Consider the following 12082-nt stretch of genomic DNA (forward strand, 5'->3'; position numbering starts at 1 on the left):
TAGCAGTGAGGCATCACAGGGTTTTTCCTTTGCTTCTTTAACTCATAGGGAAATCTTAAAATATGTTCAGAGTAGTTTCAGTCAATCAGCAGTAAATTATTTATCTTGTCAATCTTGTTAAACAAGTGAAGAGCCTAGGAGACTTCATGAGTGGGAGTCACAAACTGTGGGGGAGACTCAGGCCAATGAGTACAAGGATGTTATACAGAAGTAGTCAAGTACAGACATGCTGTCTGTATGTTACTGGTTTTTAATGAGGAATTAAGATTATGTGGGGGATGATATGTGAAGCTGGCACTGTGATGAAATTCACAGTTTTCCCCAGCCTTTCAGTTTGAACTGTAGCTCCAGGATTGTCAACTCTTAATTTTTAATTAAATTCATATTGACCATTGTTACTAATACCATCCTCCTGACTGGGAGGAAGGTTTCACAGGAAGGACAGCTAGTTGCAGCCAGATTAATCCAGGTAGGAAAGCAACTGTGAATTCATTGATGAGCTTCCAGCTGCAGTTCCATTTCCTTACTCCTTGCCTGCTTGAAAACACTGTGCAACTCAGGTTGCTCACAGAAAGAACTGAGAATTTTTTTCATGGTCACACATAAATGTGCATATTTGTGCCTCCTGAAATGCAACCTAACCCCAGAAAGAGTACCACTGGCTTAGCTAGGCAAACCTGAAGTTCAAGCAACACATTTTAATGGAGTATTCACTAGCAGCTATTCAGGAATACCTCCATGGGCCTAATAGCTTTGGCAGAAAGTGAGTCATGTGATTCCAGTGAAACACATCAAGAGAATCAGGATGTAAGTGCACAATTTATAACTGTAAACAGAGAAAACCATAGCAAATAGAATTTTCCAGCAACAACAGAAGTTCAGCAAAGTTTAGCGAAGATCCTGTTTGGATACAAACATCATTAAAAGCAGAAAATGCAGGAAATACATAAGGCAAAAGTTTTATTTTCCAAAGTGTAAGTATGTCCTTAGCACAATTTAAGTAATCCATTGACATTGCAATTCTGATTGCTACAAAATTGAAGGTAAACTTTTTGACTGCACCTATTGCACACTTTCTCCACAGCTGTATAATAAAACCCTCTGTATCAAGAGATTCTTCACTGTGATTCGCTGGTCTGTAGGAGTTCAGTTAAGTAGTTCATTTAATTATGAAAGATGCTCTGTGTTTGCATCGTTCTATTTTATAATCTGTGGCATATCACTCCAAGCTTGAGACTTCTTTTTGGCCAGCTCCATCCATGCTGGCTGACTGGGAGCAGCACTACTGGCTTTCTTCAAGTGGCTTATTTCCTCCTTATCCACCAGTGCAGGTGATGGAGCTACTGGGAATAAAGCACATGGACATTTTACACTTACCTGCTGAGCAACTAAACACCCTCTTTTATTAAATACTTCTCATGCCTTGCCCTGTGGTAGAAAATCTTTACATTTCACATGGAAGTTTCTTATGCAATAAGTTCTTGAGAAAATTACCATTCTCTGTAATTACCAATGTGCTCTAAATAATACAATGTTTTTCTCATCACTAATATATTTTGATCCCTCAATTTACCAAAACTCAACATGATGACCTGGATTCCTTGTTGTGACCTATGTTAACACCCAGGCAAAAGAAGAGAGAGTCTTTTCATTAACTAAAGTATTCAAGTGTCAATTCCTCCTTTACTCAGCACTCAACTCACAGGAATTTTATTACTTCAAAACTTCTGCCCTTCTTTCCAATTTTAATTTACCAAAGAGATTTACAACAAACTCATTGTGGGAGGACTGAGATCAGACAGTTTGTGATCACACCATTCCTCAGCTGGCTGAGGAAGCTACATTTAAATTGAGTGCTATTGTAAATATTTTTGTTTACATTTTACACTGGAATAGTGCATTTGGGCCTCTGTCCTGTGAAAGGGCCTGGAGTTCTTGATTCGCATTTCTTTAACATAAGTTTTTGGCTACCCCTTTTTACTCTTTTGTTTGTAATCAAACTGGGCAAAAGAACATAAATAAATAAAACCTCAAATAAAATAATAAATAAATAAAACACCAAATAAAACTCCAGACGTGTGCTGAGAAAACTCTTTGCCTGGCTGATGTGGGGCTGAGGAAGAGATTATGATCTAGCCCCTACTCCTTTTGTAGCACACTCAAGCAGGACTTCTTCTGACAAGGTTGAGATGTAACAGCCTATATTTCAAAAATTTTGTTTCTTACCAGGGACATAATGTGACAATGAATTGGTTCTCAACAGGGACTTCTCTGCAGACTTTGAGTCTTTCCTCTGCTCTTCAGAAGTGCTTTTAGGTGCCAAGTGTGAAGGTTTACTCCGTTGTTGTTTCACTGGCCCCTAAGCACAGAGAGGGATAAAATCCAAGTAATTCAGGGATAATGAGTTCAGTTTGGAAGAACACAAGCAAAGTAGTGGATGGGGAGCCTGCCACTACTGTTCAGGAGACATTGGTCCTCATCCTCTCTCTTGAGCTGACACCTGTTCAGAAAGTTACAGTGTTTTCATGTAACATCCATGATACTCAATTTTACTAATTAAAACTATCCCTCATAATGGTATGAGTAGATAATTCTAGTCTTCACTGCAAAATGTATTCCAAGTCCTTTGCACATCTCTACAAGCATACACAGGATTTGGAAACAGCCTCATTCTCTCATGTTCTCCCTCCATCTCCCAAATTTTGTGGGCTAGGGCAATGTATTTTTGGACAGTTGATGATAAATGGATTTTTCATAAAAAAGAAGTCACACATGTCCTCCGACAGATTTACTTGCCAGTATCAAAAACTACCCTAAAGTGATAGTGCCTGGTGCCATGTGGGAGAAAGTGGGAGTAGTACAGTGGCACCAAGCCTCACATGCTGCAGTCAGAAGCATCTTGGCATGTTTCTCTGCTAGCTGCTACAGGGAGATAAAATGCATGGCATGAATTTCAGGGATCATTGCCAGCTAAAATCTGGAGTTTCCTGTTCTGACATAGGAGCTGTATTTTGGGATCATGTTGGGCATTACTGCAGTTCAGAAATTGGCCTAGACATCTTATTAGGTATTATTTCTTGTTAATCTAACCACTGCTGTTTTTCATCATCTAGAAACCATCTCTTATTCCAGGATATAATACACCTGCCTGAGGTGCTAGAAGTGCCTCCTGAAGCAAGAATGAGGTCATTTGCAATGGGAATGCCATACTGGTATAGGACACACATGCTCCTGCATCAGAGCAGGGTTCTTCTCTGTGCAGGACACAAAACATGCAGCAGGTGAGTGCTCTGGATCCATGCCAAGCACTTCCACAGGCACAGCTGTGTCATCTGGGAAGATCATTAGCTACAGGAATCACCTTATTTTGCATGGGATCTCTGAAGAGGCAGTGTCAGCCCATATTTCATGGCACCACATGGGCTCCATCCATATACAGGGAGCCAGAATTTATATATTGGCACTCTCTACAAATGCAAAAGTTATTTTTATCCTATTTCACTTCTCAGGGCTCTAAAAATTGTTACCTAGGAGCTTCTGGGACCAAGCTGTTCATTCGGTGTTAACTCAGTCAGGAGGTATAAGAGGTTCAATGAAAGGCTATGCTTAGAAGGATAGTTAAAAGAGAACATATTTCCTCTGCATTGAGGAGGATCGAAGACTACAATTTAGCACTTCCTTTTGGATATTTCAGCGTGCAATACACATGTTAGATCTGGTAGGTATGCCAAGAAATTTTACACATTTCACAGAGTTCCAGGATTTCTTGGACACAAAATCAGTTCTCTGAACAATCAGAGAACTTTGATTCTGTAACACATTTATGAGAGCAGTGTCTTTTTTAGTTACAGTTACACTCATTAAGTATCTATAATGACTATGGCATGACTGGTAACATAGCAGTAGATCCAAAGAATACTATAGGAGGTGATACAAAAGCATCACAAATTTGTACTGCAAGTACCTCTGTTTGTTCATTTCCTTTATTCTGTTTCTCTGTATTTGACTTATTATCTGGAGCCACAAGCTTTTCTCTGTCGAGTTCCTTCTCCTGGTGCATGCCCCTCTGCTTTTGCCTTGCAATGGAAATCCAGGCTGGCTCTGTAGGAGTGTCAGGATCTCTTCCAGAGTCGCTGGCAGCCATGGGGGAAGGCACACTTTTCTCTGTTGACAGATTATTTTTGTCTGGTTAGAGGAAACAGAGTTGTAATCAGCTTCAGCTCATACTTTCTCAATAGACTGATTGGTCCCAGGATATGAAACCAGCCTGGATAAATAGGAATTCTGTTTAGTTTGATCTCCAGAGAGCAATTTTCCCGTGCTCACAGGTTTAAATTATTATTCTACTAGTGAGTAATGCTTTGCATCTTTCTTCAGCTGGAGTCACAGTGTCACTGCTCTCACATGAGGGAGATGCAGAAACATGAATCAAACTTCCGTAATCTACCTATTTCCCAGGGTCTGCCCCTTCTGCTCCCTCTTCTGCAGTATCTTAGAGACAAGCAGCAGACAATTCAAAGGTGGACACAGAGAGACTGTGGTGTTGCAAAGGCAAACTTTTCCCCACTCTGGCTGCCCTCAGCTCCCACTCTTCTGATGTTCATGCAGCAGCAGCCCACGCCTTAGTCTGGTTCCTGCCTTCTTTCTGCCCCTTTAGGAGCAGCTTCCCCCCATGCAGCAGCAGCTCATGCCTTAGTTGTTTCCTGCTTTTCTTACACCCCTTTAGGAGCAGCCCCCCCACCTCAGCTCTGTGGAGTCTGCAGGTGCAGATTCAGTAATGGGTGCCTGCGCACAGCAGTCTGTGCTGACTGAGCACACAGAAGTACTGCTAAACCACAGAGTGACTTTCTGGTCTTTTGATGTGAGGTTTACGTTGACTTATCCCTGCTGATGCTGACCATGGTCTTCACTGCGGCCAGTAACTTTCATTGTGCTCTACCAGAAACGAGACTTGAGTGATAAAAAAGGAAAAAAGACAATTTCTGGAGAAGAAAGTCAAAACTACTACCCTGCTGACCTCACAACTGCAACCCAAGGACATGCAGAATCCAGGGTTATGGGAAAGAGAAATATTCAAATATTCTGAGAAAGGAAATCCTGTCTATTCACTGAACAGAACTCAGTCAAGAGAAGAGTCTCAGCAGCTCCATTGGCTCCATCCCCCTGGTTCTCCATTTTGACTCACACTGAACACAAAATTGAGTTTCCCAACAAATGGTAGAGCTTCTGTGTAATTTAAGTGAGGAGCAAGAACAGGACTAACAACCTCAGACCCAAGAAGATTGATTTCACCTTTCGCAGCCTGTTCTGGTCACTAATACATCAAAATTTACAAGAGCATTCTTGCAGAGCAGAAGTTAAGCTTCTCATCCTCAAATCATGTGTGGTCCCGCTCTTTGGAAAAGTTTATTACTTAGTCAGCATCCTGTTCAGGGGCCTGGGAGGAGGCAGACCCTGCCAGAAAGGATTACTGCCCTAGGGTGCCTTGGGGGCTCAGCTGCTCTGCTGACAGTAGAGCCAGCCACGGGACCCTGTGCAGCTGTCAGACACATTTCTGGAGCACTATGGTCTAGTTTGGCAGAATATGGCCCTGATCAGGAAAGCAGGAAAAAGCTTTTGAAGGCACAATTGAGATGCTTCATGAAGGCATGGAAGATAAAAGGGATGATGCACTCCCAAGAGCTGGAGTCTGCCAAAACAGGCATATTATGAAAGCCCACAAACTTGCTTTGCTCAGGGATTTTCTCAAGTCATTTTTATACCTCACCAGAGAGAGAGTAGTTATTTGAACACAAAAACATTGTAAAGCCTATGTCAGCTAAAAAATGAAAAAGAGAAAAAACCCTTTAACACCAAAGCAAGATGTTTTGCCAGCTGATGCCTGCATTTCCCTTCACATTCACCTCATGCAATCTTGCAGGAAAACCTCTGGAAGAAACAACTCAGAAGTCCAGCAGCACAAATAAAACAGGATCCCTGAACACTGAAGAAGCTTCCCTCCCTCTCTTACAGCATGTTACACCAATTCTCTGCATCCCACCTAATCCCCATTTTTGCATGACAACAGCTGTTCCTCTCATCTTTTTCCAATCACTGTCTTTTTTTTTTTTTCCAATCAGGCTTCCACTGGCTCTCCTTGCTTCATTTTTATCTCATTTTACAAGATGCTAAAGAATAAGGCTGGGAGAGATCTCAATATGTCATGTAGTCTATCCTTCAACTGCAAGGCAAGATCAGCTGAAAGATCAAAAGATCAGTTTCATAGAAACTGTTTCCTCACAAATATGTATCTAACTCTCCAGAAACAGGACAGGTCTCAGAGTCTCCCTAGGCAATCTATTCAATGGCACAGCTCTTCTTTTTTTGCCTATTGGGTAAGTAAAATCTTCCTTGCTCTAATTTAAATCCATAACCACTTCTCCTACACACTATGGACACGAGCAGATTACTCATAGTCTCCTTCCAACAGCCTGTTATGCATTTGAAGACTTAGACCACATTTTCCCTACTTTTTTAACTTTTCTGATTAATCATATTCTCTAGATCACTCTTTCTTTTGTTGGAATTGTCCTAGTTTAGTCAAATCTCCTTCAAACATGATGGTCAGAGCTGGCATTTGAGACGAAATAGTGTTAGCATCATGACATGGAAGGACTACACCACTTCACCTGGAATGGTTTTCTGTACATATTAGTCAGTCCCCTTAACTTCCACAGCTCTCCAAGACAGTCCAGTCAAAGTCTGCTAGCCCATCTTCTCTCTGTCTTAGGACAAACCTCACTGGGATCTTCGTAAGTAAAGCCACATAGTTGAAATGATGTGATGTCTGCTAATGCATCACATTTCCTCCTTTGCTTGCAGCCATACCCTTAAGCCCATCTGCAGGCATCTGCACCTTTTCAGGTGGTGGGCAATTTGGGCAGGACTTACTAGTGCATTGCCCAGTAAAACCAGGTGCTGTGCTTCATCAGCTCCCACAGCGCTCCTGCAGCACACGGATGAGCTGCCACGACTGAAGGTGATGTCCTGTGTCCTCTCTGGCTGTAAAGCTCTAGACATGGCACCACATGCATCCTCTTCCACCACCTCTTTACCTCTCTTCACAGTCTGTAATGTCTTGGAGCTCAAAAACTCCCATGTCTTTATCCTGAAGGTCCTTTTCAATCCACCCACACTTTTTGATGATACTGGGGAACCTGGCTTCTGCCTTGATACTGCTAGTGATGTACATCTTCGTTGCTGTGACTCCAAATCCCCCTTTGTGTTTTGTTCCATTTTCCCTGTCACACCATGGGAGCTTTATGTAAACATCAAGGTTATTCCTTCTCTGCTTCAGCCACACAATCCACACTGACAAAATGAATGCTATGCCCTGGCTCTATTTACTGCACTACATGTAATGGTCTTATTGCTACCTGTGCTTCCATTTCTCTGTCATCCTCATGAACTTAGGATTCATCCTGCTGTAATTTCACTGTGCATTGCCTGGGACAACAGGGTTCCCAGTCCTGCAGTGATCTGTCTGGAGGCTGCTATTATAACAATGTTTTCCATAAGGCAGATGCTCTAACGAAGGCATCAAGCACCCTTACTCTTCAGGCAGTTCTCCCTGATGAGACGCCAGACATCCTAGTCATGGCAATTAGAAGGCAGCCAAATTAGAGCCAGGTATCATTCCATAAGAGATGGTATCCAAATGTCCCTTTGATAGAAGGGAATAAAAGCCCTTCATCATAATCTTGAAGATTTTATATGTATCTGTAGAGGCCAACTTAGGACAGCAGAGTAGTATCACCTACAGAGGATCAAGAACTGATGTGCTGCTGGGAGAGGCTTTCTTGTATCTTTGAGCAATTACATTCTGCCCTTGTTCCTTTGAGTCTTTGCTGCAGAAAGCCAGACAGGCAGCAAGGCAGAGGAAGTGCCTTATCTTGAGAAAAAAAAAAACCAAAATGCATCAGATGCATCCCACTCAGGATTTCCAACCTCATCCGTCAGCCCAGAATTAGTGTAAGAAGTAGAAGAGGCATATTCACTATTTATTCTCTTTCCCATTGCCCAGAGGTCCTTTGCATCCTCCCACCTCCAATTAGATAAGGTTTCTTGGCAGTATATATGCACCATTGTTCTAGCCAGAAGGATGAAAGGTGGTGAAGTAATCCAGGAGATAGTATGGTGAAGAGAGCTGGCAGTTTAAGGCGACCTGAGACTGTCCTATGAAGCTCTTGGTACCCTAAGGGATACAAAGATGCAAAAAGCTTTCTCAGGAAGTGACTATTCTCAAGGGAAATGCTGCTCACACATCCTTCTGGGTTCATGACTGTCTGATTACCTTGAACAAGCTCTGTCTTATCTAGTCATGGGATAGTCCATGTGCTTTTATGGGTCACCATGTGGCAAAGCACAGGATTTAAGGAACTGGGTAGCCAGAGTGGAACCAAAAGTACTCAAAAGGACAATTTTAATTCCTGCTTCCGCTACATGTCACATGCACAATAACTGACACAGAAACTCCCAGCTGGTAAATGCCACTCTTCGGGAGATAAGAAAGAAGTACAAAATGCAAGCAGTGGTATCCTCCATCCAAAGCTGAGTCAGTTTTGGCAGATCACAACCTCCACAAATGCCCTGTGTTCCATTTCTCCTTTGTTGAAGCAGGGCTGAGCCTCTTCTTTCCATGTTGCACTTGAGAGATTTTCAGAACAAAACCAAAATCTAAATAATATTCTCCATTTCATATTACAACATGTTATTTTAAACAATGTGCTATTCAACTCATTCCTTAATAACTTCATAAGCTAATAAAGAATATTGCTGGCAGCAATTTGTCTCTCATTCATTCACGGCTTTAACCTCGTGATTGCATCTTTCCCTGGTTTCCTTGGAGCGGGCTTGGCCTCAGGCTTTTTTGAAAGAGAGGAGCCCCTTTCTTCCCCTTGGAAGCCACCAACAATGGAAAGATACCAGGTCAGAACTTGTCAAGCCAGTCCGTGCATAATGTCACCATGTGTTAAAGCCAGCAATTAATGTAAGCTCCTGAGATCTGCTGCTGCCACTTGAAACCACACCCAGAGGCTGCTGAAGCCTTCCCTTCATGTCCTCCCGCAGCCAATAAACAAACACACATGGGACAGTCACAAGGTCAGCTGTTCTTGCTGCATTCTTCACCACTTCCACAGCTTCCAGACCAACCACTGAGGATAGCTCTGAAGCCAAGTGAACCATAGCCGCCTTCTCAATTCCCTCTGGCAGATCAGAATCCCCTGAGCTTTCCTTCACTAAGTCTGAAAGCATCAGGGCTGGCTGCCTCAGTGGTCCTCTAGAGAGGGGAAACTCCCCTGCTGCAACACCATTTCATGTAGGTATCTGTTTCCCCTAGTATCTTACTAAAACAACTTCCTTTTCTTCCCTCAGACTAAAGCTCTGATCTTATAGATGAAATTTCTTCTGCCTAAATATTGTGGAAATAAATGTGTACACTTCTCAGTGATATTTGGATATTATCCTGTAATGTGTGTCAGACTGGTTGTATGAACAATAAGATGAAGATAATAAGTTAATCTTAATGTACAAAAGGAGCTATGATTGACTTGTTATTGTGCATAGGTTTATACACACACAGAGGAACTGAAAGAAAAATACATACCTACTTCTGTCTATTGACAGACAGATATACTTCATGTATTCAAATGTACCTCTCTGTGTGTGCTGCTTATACAGACAAACACAGCAAAGACATGTTTAACCATTACCCTGAGATTTAGGGATTAACTTTGTCTGTTTTAGAGATGGCCTCAGATTCCTTAAATATGATACCTGTTCTCTTTATATCCAAAAGCCTCTGTGCACACAAATTGTAGCAGAAGTTCTTTATGACATGTAAGTCTTATACTTGGAAAAGAACATCCTATGCCTGCAAGGACTGCAAAGAGTGGTTATTCTTGCTGTACGTGTGTGCAGGTGAAAGGTCAGAGTCAGAATTTAGAGTCTTTTGAAAGTCAAACCACTAACAGCAAGCAAAGTTAGCTTATGGATTCCCTGAGTGTTTTAAAAGCAAACATACTCAAAACTAATCCAAACAACTTTACACAGGGAGATAACACCCTCTGTATGTAAGTGTCATTGTTTTATAACACTGCTTATGCATGCATATTTAATTCAACACTGTTGTATCTTTGCTCATTTATAAAACTCCAGTTATTTTAAAAAGGGCTTTACAAATGCATATAGCATTAAGAGTCCTGACTACATATTTCCCTTTGTTCATTAAAGTACTACATGCATTCATGTCAGTATACACACCCAATTCCTTAATTTCAGACAAAACTATTCTAAAGATTTGGTTAAGTGTTTCTGACACTTCTTTCTTCCCTAAGCTGCTCTGAGACGTATTTGACTTTTGACTAGATCTATACCACCAATGCCAGAAGAGTCTTTTTTACACAAGAAACTGCTGTTTGCATCAAAGTCTATTTCACTGCTGGAAAACAGCCACGTTGCAAAATAGCCTGACACAACTGAGAAAGCAACTTCTTTTTTTGGGGAAAAAAAACAGACAGCTTGTTTTTCAGCTGTGGCCTGGACAGCATTAAAGCAATGTCATTTTGATGTAGAAAAAAAAACACTTCTCTTGTCATTCCAGAGCCGGTATTTACCAGACAATACACACCAATTTCATTCACCATAACATCCATCGTTCTTCCTTAAGCACTTTTGCTCTTTTCAGAGGATGTCTACCCAGTACAGCTCCTCAGCCACTGATTTTTGTTTATCCTAATATGCAGATTCAGACAAGTATTGCTTACTTGTTTTGCAGTTGTAATAACCTGTTAACAGATGGTAATTGTTTCTGCCCTTTACAGGATTTATAGTAAAGTGTATCAACTCCAAACAATGCATCTTTACCTTTTAAAGTTTGCAAGGACATGTGCCTTTAGCTCCAGAAACTTAGAAATTACTCCTCCTAGGGTAACTAATTTCACACAGGCATTAAAGGCCTCCCTTGCAGCCTGAGAGAGGTAAAGCAATTCCTCATTAGTTCCCCAGAAAGCTCTGGGGAGCAGGAGTGCTGCTTTCACCTGGTGTGGTAAGCCAGCATCCCATCAGCTCTCCGGTTCCTTTGGTACCAAGAGTGCTGAAAAGCAAAAATGTGAACTGAATGAACCACATTGCTCCTGCTGTCCTCAATGACACAGCAAACTGACTGTTTTGAAATGAATGTGCATGAGAATGGAACTGAATCCCCTTGTATCACCATTTCACAGCTTGTCTTCTTGTTCAGCACACAGATTTCCTAACATGCAGTGGGAAGAAACTCCCTGACAGCATAAATACACAGCATTTCCTGATGGTGACCACAGCTCTTTGAAAAGGTTGATGAACTCAAGGGCTAGGAGAATAAAGTAAAAAAAAAAAAAAAAAAAAGAAGTGTCCAAGCAGATCCGTAAGCCAGAGATACCTGATAAGACACATGTGATCCATGAGGGGCCGTGTTGATTGTGTTTGCCCGATTTCTCCTATTTGCAGTTGAAAAGACATGGTCCTGACTCACTGAACTGAGAGAAACTTTTCAAAGAGCTTAAAATTATATTTGGGCAAGTCTATTGCCCTGCCAAGTCCTCATTGCATCCCATGACTCTCCTATGCCTCACAGAGGGACATAATTTTTGGGGTCACTGTGCAACTTTTCACAATAAAGCTGGTGTGGTTCCAGAGCACTCACAGGAGGTGGGCACACCTCATTTCCCATGACTTCAGGTGGCCAGGTCAGGCTGATGTGGCAATTAGGCACAAGGAGGTGATTGGTCAGGTGTCTAAAGGAAGAAAACTAATTGCCATCACAGACCAATCTGAACCATCATTTTAACCCCTCAGACCATACAGATTTAGTGTAATACTCTCAGGGAGAGGGGAACAGAGCAGGACTTCCTAACCCTGTTCCAAACTCCAGGTGCATGCATCTCTATCAGGGAGACCAAGGCACAGCCTACAGATCCTACTTTGCAGAGGGCAGTCCTGCATCTCAGGGTAGTCTCCTTCATCCTAGGGCTGAGGAGCCACAGGAGAAGCCTGAAGGAGAAAT

The 12082-nt window shown here is 42.0% G+C and overlaps 1 protein-coding gene across 15 annotated transcripts in view; it reads right to left on the minus strand.

Moving 5' to 3' along the window:
• Window positions 1-800: 800 nt before the first annotated feature.
• Window positions 801-12082, minus strand: part of CRACDL (CRACD like) — a 64483-nt gene continuing 53201 nt past the window's right edge. For 11 of the 15 annotated variants that reach the window (XM_072932502.1, XM_072932493.1, XM_072932516.1 and 8 more), the window contains 3 exons: window positions 3965-4185; window positions 2227-2359; window positions 801-1343 (listed from right to left, as the gene is read on the minus strand). In XM_072932502.1, the coding sequence (XP_072788603.1) occupies window positions 1198-1343; window positions 2227-2359; window positions 3965-4185 (500 nt within the window). In that variant the 3' untranslated portion in view covers window positions 801-1197. The remainder of the gene's footprint in view (window positions 1344-2226; window positions 2360-3964; window positions 4186-12082) is intronic. The other 4 variants (XM_030278318.4, XM_030278311.4, XM_072932498.1 and 1 more) reach the window with 3 other exon arrangements.

Source organism: Taeniopygia guttata, chromosome 1 (genome assembly GCF_048771995.1).
Source record: "Taeniopygia guttata chromosome 1, bTaeGut7.mat, whole genome shotgun sequence".
Lineage (NCBI taxonomy): Eukaryota > Metazoa > Chordata > Aves > Passeriformes > Estrildidae > Taeniopygia > Taeniopygia guttata.